This window comes from Sebastes umbrosus, chromosome 9, assembly GCF_015220745.1.
Source record: "Sebastes umbrosus isolate fSebUmb1 chromosome 9, fSebUmb1.pri, whole genome shotgun sequence".
NCBI classification, from domain to species: domain Eukaryota; kingdom Metazoa; phylum Chordata; class Actinopteri; order Perciformes; family Sebastidae; genus Sebastes; species Sebastes umbrosus.
This window is the reverse complement of record NC_051277.1, coordinates 9,523,602-9,543,339: the sequence shown is the minus strand read 5'-3', so window position 1 is coordinate 9,543,339 and position 19,738 is coordinate 9,523,602. Positions and strand designations below refer to the sequence as shown.

The 19,738-nt window shown below is 41.8% G+C and overlaps 1 protein-coding gene across 6 annotated transcripts in view; it reads left to right on the top strand.

Moving 5' to 3' along the window:
- The window catches only part of si:dkey-237h12.3 (teneurin-3), a 175,908-nt gene that overhangs the window by 128,197 nt on the left and 27,973 nt on the right, over nucleotides 1–19,738 (top strand). For all 6 annotated transcript variants that reach the window (XM_037780026.1, XM_037780025.1, XM_037780024.1 and 3 more), the window contains 4 exons: nucleotides 4,704–4,823; nucleotides 7,267–7,528; nucleotides 9,478–9,745; nucleotides 10,718–10,861. In XM_037780026.1, coding sequence (XP_037635954.1) covers nucleotides 4,704–4,823; nucleotides 7,267–7,528; nucleotides 9,478–9,745; nucleotides 10,718–10,861 — 794 coding nt within the window. The remainder of the gene's footprint in view (nucleotides 1–4,703; nucleotides 4,824–7,266; nucleotides 7,529–9,477; nucleotides 9,746–10,717; nucleotides 10,862–19,738) is intronic.

The following is a 19,738-nucleotide window of genomic DNA, read 5'->3' as shown; positions in this document are numbered from 1 at the left end:
CACCTTAATATAGGTCAATTTAAAGGACTCGTATCTCAGGAAGACTTAAGCTGGGTTTATAGTCGCCGTAGTGTCCCCGGCGTGAGGGTGTGTGAGGCCAAAAATGACATCATCACATATTGTGCGTAAAGCGCGAAGGCTCCGCATGTTGATACATCGCTTGGTCATGCACCGCTGCATTTTTGTAACGGCGCAAACAGGGCTTTTCAGATATGGCTACTACAATGAGATAAAAGCAAACAACTTAGATTAAGAAGTTAATATAATGAAATGGAAAGATGGCCAATTTATTTTCAAGTGCTTCAAAAGTACGTTCTCATAGTGCGCACGCAATCTGTGGAGGCCCGTACATCGGTGCCTCGCTCGAGTATAAACAAAGCTTTAGAGAAACTTGTTCATGCCTTTGTTTTTAGTAGACTTGATTGCTGTAACAGTGTTTTTACAGGTCTAAAAAATCTGAGTTTTGCAGTTGATTTGAACTATTATTGTATATAATATAGGGCCGTCAGTCGATTAAAGTATTTAATCGCAATTAATTGCAAATTAATCATACATTACATATATTTAATGCTAGAAATCAATTAACAACACAAAACAATGACAAATATTGTCCATAAACCCTCACAGGTACTGCATTTAGCATAAAAAATGTGCTCAAATCATAACATGGCAAACTGCAGCCCAACAGGCAACAACAGCTGTCAGTGTGTCAGTGTGCTGACTTGACTATGACTTGCCCCAAACTGCATGTGATTATCATAAAGTGGGCATGTCTGTAAAGGGGAGACTCGTGGGTACCCATAGAACCCATTTTCATTCACATATTTTGAGGTCAGAGGTCAAGGGAGCCCTTTGAAAATGGCCATGCCAGTTTTTCTAGTTTCATATGATACCAGCATCTTCTCTCTAGCTTTAAAACTGAGCCCGCTACAACCTAAAAATCGCAAGTTGCGTTAAAGAAATTAAAACAAATTTGCATTTACATGTTAACTTTGACAGCCCTAGTATTATACAATAATATTATAATGCTATTGACCTACAAAACACTGAATAATTTGGGGGCCACAATGCATGTGTGATGAGCTGCTCCAGAGCTCTAAGATCATCTGGGACAGCCTTGCTTACCGTCCCCAGGGTCAGAACCAAACATGCAGAAGCAGCTTTCAGTTTCTATGCAGCGCCGATCTGGAATAAACTTCCAGAAGACTTGAAGTCTGCCCCGACCCTGAATTCTTTTAAATCGAGATGTACACTTTTCTGTTTGCCACTATCTCTTTCCCAAAGCCATTTAAATATGTTACGGTCTCATATTTCTGCACCTATTAAATCTTTTGAATCTACTGTATTTCTATTTCTTTTGTATTTGTTTGTGTTTGAATTGCCATTTGTCTGAAATGTGCTCTATAACTAAACGTACCTTGTCTATAAAATACAATAGCTACAGTGCAGATAGAGTCTTTATGTCTTTTGTGACGTTGGTGGACATGAATAAAACCTGTGACCTTCTAGTTTCGAAGCTGGCTTTTTATTCGTCGTGACACCATCTGCAATGTGACCTTAACATTTTGTTAAGCTTTTTTTTTTTCGCAAGAATTAAAGTTTAAGGATGTCTATCCAAGATAAAAAAGATTTGATTGAAAAAGTTTGATATGAAGGAGGAGAACATCTAACCCAATGAATAGACTAACTACATCACTGTGCAAACTCAGGAGACAAGAGTTATATTTTTCACCAAAAAAACTCCCACATCTGTTCAGAATCACAAGTGGAGTTTGTTTTGTGGCTGATGGAGAGGAAAATGATTGCCAACTGTGTGCAGAAGGCTTTGGGAATATTTCCTCCAATAGTTTAAAGTAATCCCTATGTAAATAGCATGCTTTACTGAAAATATAGAATGAGGCGATCCCCCCTCCCCTCCCAGATGGGTTCTCAGTAATCCTCATCCTCATTGTCTTCAGCTTACTGTCGATTTCATGTCTGGCTGTGGCATTAGCTCTCTTGCTCAAAATACTCATTTGGCTTTTTATCTCCTTGTAGAAGTTGTGTAGTCAAAAACACCATGTTGCATTTTAGAGGCTCTGCAAACATGTCTACATTTGACAAAATTAATTACCTTTTTTTTTTATTGTATCCTATCAGGACAAACACTGAATACGTGATTTATTTTTGAGAGATAATGAAGTAGAATGCAGTAGTGGCGGAGTTTGTTTGGAGCCCCATATTTTTCAAACATTCATTTGAGGTTATAGGGTGAATAATTTATTGACAGCCTTTGCAGACTATACATTATAAAAAAGTCTCTGAAGCGCTGGAACAAAGCCAGAATGGCATCAAGACTTCCAACAGCAGCGGTGACTGTTATGCCTCGTCGTAGACTATCTGATGTCTAATGCTAGAGAAATGGGAAACAGTTAGAGGTCACTCCTCGCCTTCTATTATTTTAAGAAGCCATCGTGAAAGCCATCGTGAAAGCCAAGATTTCAGCGCGCGGTCAGGTTTCAGAACTCGGCAGTAAACTTGTCCCTCGTATAGCACAGAGAATAAAACATGTGTTGTGGTTTAGTGTTTTGTTTTTTTTTCCCCCACTAGTCCCCCAGCTGTATCACGTCCCCACACAAGTCTCCCATCGGGTTTTCAGATGGTGTTTTTCTACAGCCGGCGTGAGACAATGACAGATAAGAATGCATGAATTATATGATTCATTTCTGGGGTTTCAGCAGGTGCTGTGACTTGGCGTTTGTTTCGGGGTTTCGGCTTTTGTAGCATGCTCTCAAAAGATTAATAGAGACACAGGGAAGAAAGAGTGAACCTTCGGCGGGGCTCTTAAGTGGCCTTGTTCCCCGAGCCGGTAAATAAAGGATGGGAGATGGTCGTGCCAGGCGTGGAGCGGGAGGGAAATAAGAGAGGCTAAAGCTGTTGATCATCCCCGTCTCATACGCGTAATGACCCGGAGATAAAGTGGCAAAATGAGACATCTTTTGCCCACAAGTGACAAATGCAGAGGGAACACTTTTAAAATTCTGCTCTATGGTTGAGAATGATTAAATGTTGATCGCATTGTCTCCTTCTTAGCTTCCAACAAAGGACTGACTTAACAAATTACTTCACACTTAAGGGTATACGAACGAGAAGGCAAGTTTTACCTGAAGGCCCTGCAGTCATGTTGAATAATCGCAGAGGGTATCTGAGGCTTTAATCATGTATGAAGCTTCCGTTTCTGTGATTTATGGAGCAAAAATGCCAAAGAAAATAGCGTTTTTTAGGTGAAAGCAGGGGACGGGATGCTGGAGGTGGAGAGGCTTTTTGACCAGAAGCAAATCCATTTGCCAGCAGGGAAAATCTGGGTGAGCAAAGTGAATGAGTAATGCTCCCCCATGCCAGACTAACTACCATAGAGGTGCCCTTAAGTGAAGCATTTAACCCTCGCCCACCTGCTCTGGTAGTGCTGCTCTTTGGCCTGCAGTAGGAGGTGGGTTGGATAAGGCAGCCACCAGTTGTGATTGTGCGTCAAAATACTGGAAGAAAACAGGATGTTTGTTCAGAAAGCCTCTCCTGCATTTCTTTTTTAGGCTTGCCAAAAACCTTCACATTTTTACTTTTTCCTGATGAACATTTAGTATTTCTTGTGTCGAAATTGTTTTTTCTCTTCACATCCTCACTGTTTATGACTTCACCTTTCTAAAGTTCTGTGGCGATTCTTTCGCATTGTTGCATTTCAAACCCATTTCCATTTCTTTTTTTATCAGTTTGCCTTCGGCGTTGCATTTAGTTTTTCTGAATCCCTATAAAGTGTCTCTTGACACGTCAGCCGCCGAGCTTTGCAACTTCTCACATCAAGAGGGTATCTGTAAGCGAGTTGAAGAGCTCGTTCTAACACAATTCTTGTTGATATATTATCTTTCATCACAAGTATTACCACAGACATTTATCACGCCGGCGAACACAAGACGCGGGTATGACACTGACAAGAGGCTCTCTTTCGGAAGCAAAAGTACTTGCAAGAATAATCACTCTCGGATCACACCCTCTTGAAAATACAATTTTAAGGGAAAGTCTCAATTCAGCGAGGTCAGGGTGATAACAATACTGTGAGTATCACACTCGTGAATCTCATTTGATGTGCCTTTTGCTGGGTATGTTGCTCATTTATTAAGCTGACTGATCGTTTAACTGTGAATCTTGTTGGCTAAATAATGTGCCGTGTTTATCCACTCTTAGCTTTGATGCCCACTGTTTTCTGTGCAGGCCTCACATGTTGAATTGCCCTAAGAGCTATATGTGGCTTTGTATGTCGTATCTTGTCTCAAACTAATAATTCTAATAATAAAAAATGGGGCTTTAAGTGTGAGAAAAAAGCTGCATCCATTTTTCTGTGGTCTCTTGGAATGTAAATGCTGCAATATACGTGCAAGATGCTGCAAAATCTCAACAGTCCTCCGTGACTGGAAAACCTCATCCCGCTGAATTATGGGCTTTTAAAGCAGTAAACAGAGACAGAGAGGTGCACTGTAAGGTGGCATTTCCATGAATAACAACCGCTGACGTGTGTATGTATTCCTAACGGTCAGTAAATCATACCTCTCTGCTGGTGCCGCTGGCAAAGGGATGACAGTTGTTTGCAGCGCTGGTGCCGTGGCCGCGTGTTGACGCCGGCTGGCATTGTTTGTTTACTCAGCCCTTTCTGTGTTTGTTTGCCCACACAGCCTGGCGTCAGTCATCCGGGGTCAGGTCCTCACGGGAGACGGGACGCCGCTGATTGGAGTCAACGTGTCTTTTCTGCACTACCCGGAGTACGGCTACACCATCACGCGGCAAGATGGCATGTAAGGATGACACTCACTGTGCACACATGCATCACTAGGTGCAGCATGGAGGGATCAATCTGCATTTACCAACACTGATTTACATGTCCAAATAAACAAGAGCGCTCTCTCACAGGATAATCAGCCCCTTAGGTTCAACCGTTGCCCTTGCAACAATTTATTTGTGGCATGGACGGCTGTCCCCGGACAGACCAGTATGGAAAAAAATGCAGAAAACGCTGTCCGACAGTGGGAGAGTCGTCCTGGCTGTTATCCAAAAAGCGCTCAAAACAAATTGAAACGGCAGCACATTGTGCCCTAGAACAATTCCTCATGCAAATGTCACAGTGGTGGAGGCCATTTTGAACCAAGCTGTTTAAAATGCATTGAATCAGCAAGGGTAGAATCAATCTGCCCGCGGTGTAGTAAAACATGGGATTACTGTCTGACCTTCTCCTGCTGTTAACGCAGACGGGTCCTTAATAATGAGAGAGCAAACACATACAAGACAAACGCATGTCGTATTTTACAGGGAGGGTTCAACTCAGGTTGGAGCTTTTATTTTTGCAGATGTTCGTCAGAGATAGCGAACCCAAGGCCTTCATTCAGATCCAGCAGATCGAGGCCGTGTTTATGTGTTGCCAGTATGGAATGAAAGGCTTATAAGTGGCACGGAATTGTACAGCTGTTGTTATGAAGCACAATCCTTGGGTCCCCAGATAGCTGAGGATTAGCTGATTTCTTCAGATATTCCGCCCTGTAACTCTTCTGACAAGGAGCGTGATAAATGGTTGGGGATAATCACACTTGGTTAGCCAACAGATCCGCTCAGTGTGTTAAGAAGGGGGGGGGCAGCATCAAAGCCTGGCCTCTTGCAGCTGTGAGCTCCCCACTGCCCAAAGTGGAGAGAGCTTGAGAGGGAAGCTGTTTTAGGTCAGCTGCACAGCTTGGCTGTTGGCGTGTGTATGTGTGTGTGTGTGTGTGTCATTCTGGGTGTGGGTGCGTGCACGAGGGACGTGCATAAGCATTCAAATCTGCGAGTGTGTGTCTTTGTGCATGTGAATGCATGCAATGTCACCGCACAGATGCTTTACCCCCTGGGTAGTGGAGCTCACAGAATATATAGAGCAGCACTTCAAAGACTCGCCCTTCATTTCCAAACCAGTAACTTTTCCCTGAGTAATGTCGTACTAATTAAAACCAGTTCACCAGAGAAAAACTCCCAAGACTCAAGACTCCAAACCAAATTCAACCATGAAGTCTTCTCACACCAGGCCTGGTTAAGCAAAAAGTCATAAATTAGATCCAGTGAATGATGATGATACTTGGAGGCTGTACAGACGGAATACACTTGGTAAGGAAAAGTTCTCTCTTCCATTGAAAAAGCATTAAAAGGCTTAGTCCTTCAATAAATATTAACTTTTGCACTTATTAAATGGGAATTCGACTTTATTACAACCTGAGGCTTATTTCCATAGTTCTGGCCATCATTCCTATCAGTAATAGCAGTGAAACATTGCTTAAAAGAAGTCAGATGGAGTCAGAAACATTCAACATTCAAATGTACCCGCATCACTTCTGGGTTTCTTGTCTTCATTTGTGATTTCACTTTCACTTGTGGTTTAGATCAGTGGTTCTCAACCTTTTTCCATGTCAAGGACCCCTAAATTGATACACATTAGGTCACAGACACCCATTTGACCTCCATTGAAAAAGATGTCTTGTGTTATTATTAAGACCAGAATTCTACAGCTGTCAACTACAGTTGAGGAGATAACTGTGGAGGAAGTGAAACCTATGATCAGAATAGTTACTGACTCTTACTCACTGAATTAAATAGTGAAAATAAACTATTCCCCATTTTTCTGGGGAACACCTGGAACTCCCTCAAGGGACCCCTGGGGGGGTCCCCGAACCCCTGGTTGAGAACCACTGGTTTAGATCATCTCAAATCATTGACACCATGTTCTCAGATTTTAGCAATTACTTTAGTGAGCACAATTATATCATAACCAATAGAATTGTAAAAATGAAAGCCAAGATAGTACTAAATACACTCTAATATATATATATATATATATATATATAATATCTAATAATTAGGGCTGTCAATCAATTAAAATATGTAATCGCTATTAATCACATGATTGTCCATATAGTTAATCACGATCAATTGCAAATTAATTTTTTTTTCAGTTTAATAAATGTACCTTGAATGGAGATTTGACAACTATTTAATACTCTTATCAACATGAGTGGAAAAATATGTACATATTTATTATTGGAAATCAATTAACAAAAACGGAGGGTTTCAGACAGAGGGTGAATACAGGTATATTCAGACAGACAGTATGAGAAAAATAATGTGTTTTTTGATCATTAAAGCATGTAGAGATGTTCCAGTAGAAACCCAAAATACAAATATGAACCCTGGAAATGAGCATGATATTATGTCCCCTTTAAGGTTTGACCTGTTGGCCAACGGTGGCGCTTCTTTAACGCTGAGCTACGAGCGCGCCCCGTTCCCCACGCTGCATCGCACGGTCTGGCTGCCCTGGAACGTTTTCCACGTGATGGACACGGTGGTGATGAAGCGGGAAGAGAACGACATCCCCAGCTGCTACCTTACTGGCCTGGTCAGGCCCAACCCCCTCATCCTGGCGACGCCCCTCTCCACTCTGTACAAGACCTCCCCTGAGGACAGTCCCGTCATCCCAGAGACCCAGGTGAGACAGAGGTGACCCGGGGAGATCACATTACAGCACTTTTTATGGTCAATTCCACATTTGTGCTCATATCTGATTGTTTTGAATGACATTAATAATTCATCCCATGTTTGATCCCAACATTACACGCAGCAGTGTTGAAAATGCACAAACACAGAGAGTCACGATAATGCTGTTATCTTCCTTTTACCATGGCCTCTCTCGCTTATTTTAAACACAGTCAGATTTGCCTTTCAGTTTGCCTTTGAGCTTTGATTGAACTGAGGCGTCTCCCCAAATACTAAGCCATAAATTGTCTCACAGTAATGCTGATAAATTCTGAGAGCACATCACATGGAGGTTGCATGCCTCAGGATTTGGTTTGTATCCATTTGGCTCAAATCAGAGCTGAAAATCCCTGAATGCAAAATGTGGCTCTGCAGCTTTAAAACTGATTAGAAAAAAAATAGATCTGTGTTACATTTGAGGGGGGAAAAAAAATGTTTGGACATGCTTCAGTGGCAGTCTGAGGTGAAACCTGGTCAAGGGAGCTGGGACTCTACAATGAAAAGAGAGTAAGACTTCAATTATTAGAGTTGTGGCTTTTGAGTAAAAGTTTTTTTGTTTTTTTTCTCACAGACTCAAATAATGAGGATTTAATTTATTGCCTGTGGAGTTTGCTCAATTTGCATATAGACTAATGTACTTTGTGGTTTGCTAAAAGTAAGAACTTATTTTTAATATTTTTGGCTGCTCATCACAAATTTATGTTTGACAGTGCTGCATAGAATACAACATGATTAGCCTGCCAAACAAACTTTCCCTAATGTAGGACTGCAATAAAACATTACATCACATAAACATTATGTATTATATACTGAATTTAGAGTAATCCCCTACATTAAAGAGGACCTGTTATGCTTTTGAGCTTTTCCCCCTTTCCTTTAGTGTGTTATATAGTTTTTTGTTCATACAATAAGTCTGCAAAGTTTCAAAGCCCACGCCAAAGGGAGCTGCTCTCCCCCACAGAAACACTGCTCCTGAACTGCCTGAAACACCTCGAAGAAGTCCCGCCTTTTCTTCTTTAATGTGGTGATGTCACCAAGTAATACATTTGCATAATACCTGCCTAGTGGCTAGTTTGGCACGCCCTTAAACAAAGGTAGTTAAAGTGGAGCTGGAGCAGAGTCCGAAGAGTTTGTTTCAGTTGACCAATCACAGCAGACCGGGCTTTTCGGAGCTCAAACAGAGCGTTTCAGATAACACATTCTAATCCCAACTCATCACATACCTGACGCTTTGTCAGACCCCGCGGTGTCACTTTTCGGTCGCAGCACACACATGCTTGATGATGTGAATTTAACAAAAACACTTGCTTATGTTCAGGCAATAAAACCACTTAAATTAAGTTAAGGAAAAAACAACATGGTTGGGCTTAAAACTTAAAAGTTTTTCCAGTGAAAATGTGTTTTGACTTTGTGAACACAGGACATGAACGAACAGCTGATTGTAAATTCAAAGTGAAATGTAATGCAGAGCGCTCTCCTGGATCAAAGCCTTGTGTTTGTTGGACCCATCGACCTCCCCTCCCACCCGCTCTGTATGTCTCTTTCGCTCTTTAAGCTACGTCGCATACCGGCGCTAAAGGGTGCCTTGTGCGGTGCTATCGAATGCCGACGGCCGTGACAAAGCCTCGGTATTTGACTCCCTGGGAATGAGAATGGGCTATTTCAGGCGGAGTGTAAAAAGAGGTGCTGCAGCACAGCCTGTATGAGAAATAGTAAAGCGTTTTTCGAGCATTAAAGCATGTAAACATGTTCTAGTAGAAACACAAAATGCAAGTATCCTCCTGAAAATAAGCATAATAGGTCCTCTTTCAAATACCAGCCAATTCCTGTTGCTTCTGTTGCTTAAGTCTGTACTCCATGCTATGAATCTGACACCACTCTGACTGCTAATTAAAATCATAGGTCCTTCATGAGCAAGTTGCCATACCAGGCAGTGACCTCAACCTGGTCTACCTGAGCTCCAGGGCAGCTGGCTACAAGCCCATCCTCAAGGTGCTGCTGACCCAGGACCGCCTCCCCTTCGGCCTGATGAAGGTCCACCTGATGGTGGCCGTCATGGGCCGTCAGTTCCAGAAGTCTTTCCCGGCCTTCCCCGACCTCTCATACACCTTCATCTGGGATAAAACAGACGCCTACAATCAGAAGGTCTTTGGCCTGGCAGAGGCTGTGGGTGAGTACACGCTGTGAAGCTGCCGACTGGAGATGTTGTGTAAGCGTAGGTTCACTCAGATACTCGCGCTCCCTTCAGGCAGTGAACCTCGGTTGAACTTTGGGAGATTGATTTTATTTTTTTTTCTAAATTGAGGATTATTTAGAGGGGACTGCTTTTGTTACCATGCGCAATAAAGATTTAGCAGGTGGTGTGAAATCCTGAAATCCCCCCAGTGCTGCATATTTGAAGGCCACTGCTCTTTTGCTGACTTCTTTGTTTTGCATGTATATTTCAGCAGCAGTCTGCTGACTAAAACATTGCCTCTGAGGCAGAAGCCTGAGAGAAAAAATCACAAATAATAACAGAACCTTTTGATGGGATCATACATAACAGAATATGTTATTTAGGATTTTTTTTTTTTATTAAAGTGTCATCTTGAGTGTTACACTACATGAGGGTTTTTAAAGAACCACATGGGGTAACACTTGCATCTTAATGTTTTACAGAAAAAACTTCTTAAAGTCTGAGGGATTTTGCTAAGAAGGATGAATGTAAGAGCTCTCCGGCTTATAAAAAACCCTCACAGCCCTGACAATCAACAGGATTCACTCAACCGTATCGCAGTGTTTATGATATTTACTTTAATGTGCTCCATCTGAGACTTTATCATTTAAATAATTCATGCCACTTTACACGCTATTGTGCGTTGTTGTGGTTTATTTGCATTTACACGAGATAAAAACAAATGAGAGGAGAGAGCATAAAATCCAAACTGTGCAGGTGAGACTTGAGAAACCCCACAGGTCTTCTAAAATCAACCCAGCTGGAGAAAATGACACAGTCAAAGAGAAAGCAGAACCCGCAAATACAGAAAACAACCGCAACGTGTGCTGAATGTCTTATCGGCTACAAGCCTCATTGCCGCCTTAAGTGTCAGGTAAGGAGGTTGCAACCTTGCTCACCATAGGCATCTGCCATCATTACTTTCAGTGTCAGTGGGGTACGAATATGAGTCCTGCCTTGATGTGGTGCTCTGGGAGAAGAGGACGGCGGTGTTGCAAGGCTATGAACTGGATGCCTCCAACATGGGAGGCTGGATGTTAGACAAACACCACATACTGGACATTCAGAACGGTAAGAAACGCTCGTATATCTAGTTTAAGTGTGCATGTGTGTGCATGCGGGGCAGAGATAGGTGGCCTCTTAGGGTTACAGGCAGGCGGTCTTTACCCTGAATCACCGCAATAAATACTTGAATCAGAATGAAATATGGTTCGTCATTCCATCTGCAGATAATAGAGGAGAGTTTTGAAGGGCCGATCATTCACAGTAATGACAGAATAAATCAGTGACTAAGTCACCAGGGTGCAGGGCTCGCTGCGGTTCCTCACTACTCAGCTATTTTAGGAAGAAGACGGCCCTTTCGCCGCTCCACTGAGGCTTGCGCTTTTGATGAACAGGCGTCATGTTTAATTCTCGCATTAATTCAATAAACTAAATTAATTTCTCGCTCTTTCATCAATCAGAATGGCTTTAATCGCCAAGTACAATAAATGGACGTGAGTTTGTCTTTGTCGTGCCGGTGCAGAGACGTGAGAGAGTGATAATGAAACTATACATACAGAACAGCAACGAGTCATTGCTGGGTTACAGTACCAGGAGGTCGCATTCGTATAATCTGGAGAATTCAGTGCAGCGTTACAACTGTGCAGCCGGTAATATGACTGCAATTATAAAGAGTGGGCCTCAGGGGTAGTGTGCATTGTCAGCTTGCCAGGCTGCTGTTTTGACATTAAATCCACTCCAGCTCGCAATCGTTGTTCCAGTTGTCCGGCACAATTTGTGGCCCTTTCATCTTGAAAATAGCCGAGATTACATCCGTGGCCTTCAGCACGAGTCCTTAGTATCCCACTGTGAGACTGCAGTTTGTGATTGTTTGTTTATTTTTGTTTTAGTGGGCATTTAATGTGTCTTTGCATTTTCAATTTTTTTTAATGTAATTTACTCATCCATTTTTCATGCATTTGCAAAGTCATAGATTTCATGTAAGAGATAATGGACAGCGAGCCTGTCATTGTTGTGAAATAAACCCCGACCCTGAAGGGGTTTATTTCACAACCATGACCCGCTAGCTGTACATTAACCCCCTTATTGCACAGCTACTTATTTAACAAATCAGTAATCATCTCGAGTATTTAATCAGGTATTGAGGCTCGGCATTGCATTTGTGCCATTAATCATCACGGAAGCTTTGATGTCGGCATTAAAGCATTTTTTTCTCACTACATGGCTCAAATTAGCCTTTATCAAACAAATGATTTCCTTCTGTTATGATTCTAAGAAAGGAATCAATTAAAGAAACGTAGCATATTCAGAAAGGTGGCCTTGTCGGCATAATGAGGAATTATCCTTTCTATAATTTGACACAAATACGGTCCTGCAGAGTCCGACATCAGAACTGCGCCCATAGCAACAGTCTGTTATACATAGGTCTGCTATAAAGAAATAATAGACTGTAGAACGCTGTGATTGACCAGAATCAAGTATTCAACAAAGCCGTGTACTAGAGATGGATAGATTGGATAGACTGCAGATTATGGCTGCCCCCTCTTAGTCGATTAGTTGACTAATCAGTCTTTTTGGTCTCAGTCGACTAAGATTTCTTCCGTCAATTAGTCATTTATTTTATGCTGAATGACTTATTTATAAGAAACGTATGAGCACATCTCTGGTAAACACAAGATTTAAAGTGGTGCTTTTGTGTGATTCTTTGTGGAGAAACTCAGTTTCACAGATCTGTCTATTAAATCAACTAATCGATTAGTCGACAAAATCTTATGAGTGTTGATTAAGAATTTCTTTGGTCGAGGACAGCCCTACACTAGATATCACCGAATCAGATTTCCATATAGAGTGCTCCAGGGATGACGGTTCCCTCGACAAAAAGCCAATGGGATTTTTCCATTGGGTTTTGGATTGTTGCAGGAAATGAGCTCTGTGGCAAACAAACGTTTATGATACTTACACGTTTTGTTCCATAAGAGAATCTCCACAAATGAACGCCACTTTTATGGTTTTTGAAGCGTAAATGCAATGCAATGCAAAGAAATAATGTTGTAAAAGTGTGAGTATAATGGGGCTATAAAGACAGACAAGTTGGCGTGATGATGTTTAGTAGTGTCATTTAGCCACTTGTTGGTGGTTGAGTGTGATATTTGTTGATGTAGAACCTTATTTCAGGCATCTGAAAATCCATTGATTTCCAGACGAGGGAACTGGAAGTGCTAAAATACAAACTCATTTCTGGGTTTTAGGACTCGTTTCTGCAGCACTCTTTGGCGTACAGAAATAAATGTAGGATTCCCTCTGTTTCTGGCATCTAAGAGAATATGTAAGAGCTTGTGTGAGCAACAAATGCATCTGAGAGAGAGAGTAATTATACCTGTAGTAATGTTTTTCCTGGTTCCAGCCATATTCTTGTATGTGTGAGCCACAGTGTCTGGGGGATTTCTTTGTTGGTTCCCTCAGAGATAGCATCACTGCTGAGGAGACTGGCACGGTTATGATTGATTGTTCTTCTGATTCAACTTTATTTTCATTATTCTGGGAGAGAAATCGAAAAACAGTGCAAATATTCCAGCTAATATAATGACTAGATATAGACCAGTTTCTCATTCCATCCTCTCTCAGTTTTTGTAGACAGTCACATACCAGATTCAGACAGGTATGTTTGTAGCATTGGGAGGTACAGTGCAGCACAGTGTGTACAATGCTTCCATGCAGACTGAGCTGTCCTGAAATAGTGTCTTGTTAACGTTTTCCTGATGTTAAGCCATAATCGGGTCATTAGTTTTAGAGGTCATTGTGCTGATGATAGACCAAATTCCATCAGGAAGATAAACGTTCAAACATAACTTTTCATTTGAATGTAGAGATAAAGAAAGAAAGCTCAAATCTATCAATGTCCCTTCTTGTGGTGCAAAATCCCATTTTAGGATGAAATGGTCCTTTATGTGACCATCAGGAGGGCGCAAAATGATCTGATGTGCAATGATATCAGTACTAACATCCCTATAAAACATCCAGCATTACCCAGTATGCCTTTGCACTCCAAGCTTCCTCCCTTAAGAGTCGGATTGTACGCCCACACTCCCTCATTCTTTCCTGATTTGCTTCCCGGCACCGTGCGGGAAATAAAGCTGAAATAAAGTCAACTCCTGAGCTTTTTATCGGGGGCAACAGGTTTGACATCGGCGGCTATCATCACTTAAGTGTACATCACCATGAAGTTGCCAGTAATTACTATGCCACTCATGCATTTGGATTCCCGCGCAATAGGTGGATAAATCACTTTAAAAATGCATTTATTTTCTTTCAAGTGCAAATGCCTGATGCTCAGAGTTCTGCATAGACTCAGCTCCTAAATGACACAATATATATGGTATGTATTTATCACCTCAGTGTGTGAATAAATAGTACTTCTTTATTTATGAGGCACCACCAGTGGGGCCGGTGAGGGCAAAGAGGTTAATGAGGTTCACCGGTTAAACAGCACGCTATTAAAGTGTTTATGTGGCTAATTGTGCATGAAAATAGACTATTGTTTTTTTATTTATTCATGGAGCTGATATTGAATTTGAATTGTACATGTTATTCTCTTAATCTTCACTGCCATCAGAAACGCGTAGGAGAAAATGCAAGCAGGCCGAGCTGACCAATCACAATTCTTGTGGTCGCTGTGCGGCATCTCCCCAGCCCTGATGTGTAGTTACATTTATGAAGAGGTTTACATGAGCTCTGGTGAAGCTACAGAGCAGCCTGACACATACGTATAAATCTGGCTTTAGCCACTGTCTCTTTGGTCCGGTCCATGGAGCTTTAAGTAACCCTCAGAAGATGTTTCCCAGATATTTTTGCAACCAGAGGAGGTGTGTTTTTATAAGGAATGTTTGTGTAACTCCATTCTGCCTACATCTTGAATATAGACCTTTATAGCATCTTACATGCACACCCACAATTGGCAGGGGCAACACTATTCATCCCACAATACTCTGTGGGTTTGCACAGTAATATCATCCATGCATTCTGCATGTATAACGGTCTCCTCTCATCTCAGAGATTGCACAAACTGTCTTTTGTCGGATGCGGTTTGTGGAAAACATGTCAGAGAACCGGTTTCTGAAACTGAGCCTTCCTTTACTTTGTTCAAACCTCGGTGCCACTTTGTCCTGCTTCTTTGTTGAACATTAAAAGACCAGACACAAGGGCCCATTGCCGAACCCAATCTGTCAAGCCATCCAAAACATGAAGTTTGTGAAGTGTGCAGAAGAACACTGAAATATGCCTCCAGCTTGACTGCTGCTGGTGCGTTGCGTTTCATCTCACCTGTCTCAAAGTATAGCACGCGCATCTCCAAAGCCTTCACCGTGGCAGCATCACAGTTGGAGCTGTTGTTGTGAGATGCGTTTTTTTTGGCGATCAACAGATAGATGCAGCACGTGTGATATGCTAATGTATGCTGCAGTCTTTATTAGACTGAGCTGTGCTGCGTGTCGGGATTCATTAGAAAATTGGATGCTACTGTTCATGAAAAATCATCATGTACAGGGTTGTACTTGTACACGGAAACGGTGATGACAGAAATAAAAAAACAACCAGATGGTGCAGAGTTGTTTTTTTTCTCGTGCAGTAAACTCTGCAGCCTCCCCAAGGCTTTTTTCACACTTGTCCTATCACAGCGCCGCCCCAAAAATAAATTGCAAAGTCTGACTAAATTTGAAGATTCAAAAATAGTTTAGCAAAACGTACCCCCCGTCTGACAGGAGCTTAATCAATTCGCCAAAAGGGTTTCATGCCGCAATCCTATTAGCTCAACCCAAAGACAGTGAGCTCTTTTGTTGGCGACTTTGGTATGCTAGTTTATACTGTGTTCACATCAAAGTACCATATCTGTAATCATTTATTTTTAGTACAGAGGTTGGGAGTCGGCACCTTCTTTTATCCCCTTGTATTTTCTCAATCCAAACTGAATCACTCAGTCTTGCATTCAGCCACTTTTTGACATTTGAGATTTATGGCCCACGTGGGTTTTTGGGCAAGGGATGCAGTTCGATATCCGCGGCCGGCATGAAGATGAATCCAAATATCACTGTTTGCCTTCATTGCTGCTGCAGTATTGATTCTTTCATGCTGTAAACCTTGACTAATGTCCTCGCCCAACATGTTACCAAGCGGTGGTCCTCTGCAGCTGCACAGCGGTTTAGCTCCAGACATTTTGCTATCGCTCTTTTGTTGCGATTCCCGCTTCATTTTTGCACCACTTCGAACATCTGAGGACTTTTTTTCCCCTCTCGTCGTTTGTGGCGAAAGACCCGAGCAAAAGCCGTCTCCCTCTCTCTGCTCTCGCTCCAGAGCCTGTCAAACTAGATAAGGCAAATTGCTGGTGTCTGTGCTTCAGTCATGTCCTCCTGCCCCTCCTTTCTTCATTACAAGTGGATATGCCTTCCCCTCGATCTGCAGCTTGTCTCTATCTAGGGTAACATAGTTGACTCTTATTGGACACAGCCAGAGTTCAGCATCTCAGTATCTCGGAGTGTGCTTACTGTACAGCAGTGGGCAGGGAACCTCTCAGTGCACGTACATGAAGCAACTGAGAGGTTTTCCTGCCCACTTTTAGCCTCTATCACGGTGGATCAGTGAGAGCCTGGGTGGTATCTTAGAGAGTGACACAGTGCAAAGGAGAACAAAGAAGGACAGGGTGCAATTAAGACACACTCCTACTCCTCCCCTACCAATCTCTGTGCTCTATGTGTCACCAAGGTGACATTGCTCAGGGCGCTCCGGTATTTTATCAGGTATGGAAGCTCGGCCTTGCATTTGTGCCATTAATCATCACGGAAGCTGTGATGTCGGCATTAAAGCATTTTTTTTTCCCGACTACACGGCTCAAATTAGCCTTTATCAAACAAATGATTTCCTTCTGTTATGATTCTAAGAAAGGAATCAATTAAAGAAACCGAGCATATTCAGAAAGGTGGCCTTGTCGGCGTAATGAGGAATTATCTGTTTCTACATACAGGAGTTATCTCTCCTTGCTCAAATATTTCAGTAATACCTCCTCTAGTTTTTTATTTGCTGCCTTATTTTATAGATAGAAAATGGCCTTCATGCTTGATCCACATCTACACTCACATTCACTGTCATTTTATTTTTAGACGAGGGCTGTCAATTGATAAAAATATTTAAATTTGATTATTTGCATAATTGTCCATAGTTCATCGCGAATAGTCGCAAATTAATCTCACAATTTTGTATCTGTTCAAAATGTACATTAAAGGGAGATTTGTCAAGTATTTATCAACATAAGAGTGGGCAAATATGCTGCTTAATGCAAATGTATGTATATATTTATTATTGTAAATCAATTAACAACACAAAACAATTACTAATGTTGTCCAGAAATCCTCACAGGTACTGCATTTAGCATAAAAATATACTCAAATCATAACATGGCAAACTGCAGCCCAACAGGCAACAACAGCTGTCAGTATGCTGTCTTGACTATGACTTGCCCCAAAACTTATGCGTTAAAGAAATTAGTGATATTAAAACTAATTTGTTAAGTTAAAGTGTTATTATCGCATTAACTTTGACTGACATATTTTATACTACATCTATATTTTGGATTGTTCTTTCCATTATTACTCGGCGACTTCCATTTTACCGTCAGAGTCTCACTGTGTCTGAGTGTTTAATAATGTGGTAAAAGCTGCGTGACATGCAGTTACATTACATTTATGGTGCCGTGTCCTCGCTGGATGGAGCAGCGTCGGAGTGATCTTGGAGTAAAAGAGACAACAGATTCTCAGACTTTTCTTTTCTCACTATGCCAAGCAGACAGAGACTTTGTTTTTTTCTTTTACCAACTTCTATCCAAAACCCGAACACGCCTCCACACATTCATTTATACTAATCAATGAGCAGACACATCCCTAATGGTTGATCCATTCAGCTGCCATACTTGTACTTTGACTTGATGTCTCCTCTGCAAAATCTGTCGAGGGAGCACTAGTTTGTTTCAGCCCGGGCAGAAAAACAGAGCTTTGCCAAAATGTATTTCTGCTTGTCTCACACAACAACAGAAGCTCTTTCTAAATGTATTTATGAGAAAGTTTTGTTCACGGTCAGGGCAGTGGTCAAGTCCAACTTAATCAAGTCCAAGTCAAGTCAAGACCAAGTCCAGAGCAAATCGAGTCCTGTTCAAGACCATAATAGGCATAATGTATCTCCAATGCTAATTGGTCATTAATGAGTTAAGATGGACAGAAATAATCTATAAACAATATTAATCCATCTTCTAACATCAAACTAATCAATGCATAGAGTTAAGGTTTGAGGATCATTACAGTCTAACGTAACATTCATTAATGAACCTTGAATTTGATCTGATATTTGCCACTGACGTTTCTACTAGGGCTGGGACGATACACCTATCTCCCGATTCGATTCTATCACGATACTTGGGTGCCGATTCGATATGTATTGTGATTTTTAGTGGGAAAAAGTTGAATCCTACACTTCTAGGGACTTTTACTTTGGAAAATATCTAAATTAATACAGTAAAAATGTAGTCAGAGACGTCCTGAAGTCAAATATATCAGTCATTGGCATTATTTTTATATTTTTCCAGCAACCCAAAAATCAAAGAATAAAGACATTTCCCTCACAAATTAGTTACTTGTTTTGCCGTGGCAGCCCAAATTGCATTCGGGGATATTTTTATCAGCAGCGCTGAGCTGCTGTTGAATGCATATGGGAGAAATACTGTGTAGAATCAGGCAACTGTCTGTACAACTGATCCCAAATCAGCAGCCAGGAACAACTTGACCAGTTCTCAATAGCCGAGCCGGAGACCAAGACAAGTCCAAGTCCAACAAGGAACGAGTCCAAGACAAGTGAAAGGACTCGAGTACTTCAGCTCTGTTCACGGTTCTATAGTTTTCCCCCAAGCTTGCTTCAAAATCAGAATAGACTGAAATAAAAGTAAAAAATATTCATAAACACATTGAATGACTGCAAAGCCATTTTAGTGCGGACACCGTAGGAGTCCCCCTCTTCAGCCTGGGGCACCGGATAGTCGGAAGCCAAATTCCCATCAGTGCAGCACTCCAGCTGAGACGTCACAAGCTTCATCCTCGCGAAAATCATCAGCAGTAATGTGTCATGACCAAGTGTCCTTGAGGGAAGAAAACTGAACCTTAATCTCCTCACTCCCTCTCAAGTCGAGAGCAGCAGAAGTTGTGTGTGTGATAAAGATAAAAGTGAAAGAGTATAGTGTCCATACTAAGTGTGGCGTGATCGTGGGTGGCAGCTGATGATTGATAAGTGTATTTAATCCATTCTATCACGCCGTGTAATAGCCTTTGGTATAAGACTTATGTGTACAGTAAGCTGTGATGGAAGTGTAAATAGAGAGGACCGGCGGCGGCTTGCCAAAATGACCTGAGCAGTGAACGTCAGCCAAACTGCGAGACTGCTGCAACTGATCCATGTCCTACACACTGCATTAGGCTGCCGAATATGAGGAACGTCTGTCTTTCCAGAGAATGTTAAAGGAGCCATTACACAAACAGACATTAAAATTCTAGTCAGATTATATAGCGTATTTGTTATTTGTGGCTATGTTTCTGGGTGCAGCGTCAACCTTTCAGCTCGGTTAGAGTTTCCATCACGGCGTGCGTTTCGTTCAGTGAGCAGACACATGGATCACAGTTCAATTAAAGTCCCAAGGTCGCGCGTTTGATGGCGTCACGCATAAAGCCGTCCCCCGGACCTATTTGTCTTTGTTAGAGGCTCATGTATAATGCTCTCGGATACAAAAGACGGATTGGTCAGATCGTCCTGTCAGGAGTCTCGCCAGACCGTGCCTTCATTTGAATTTGCCCTTCAATCAATTAAATCAATGAAAGGAACTAATCAGCGAAGGGACAAGCAGCACAGCCGCACGCTCGA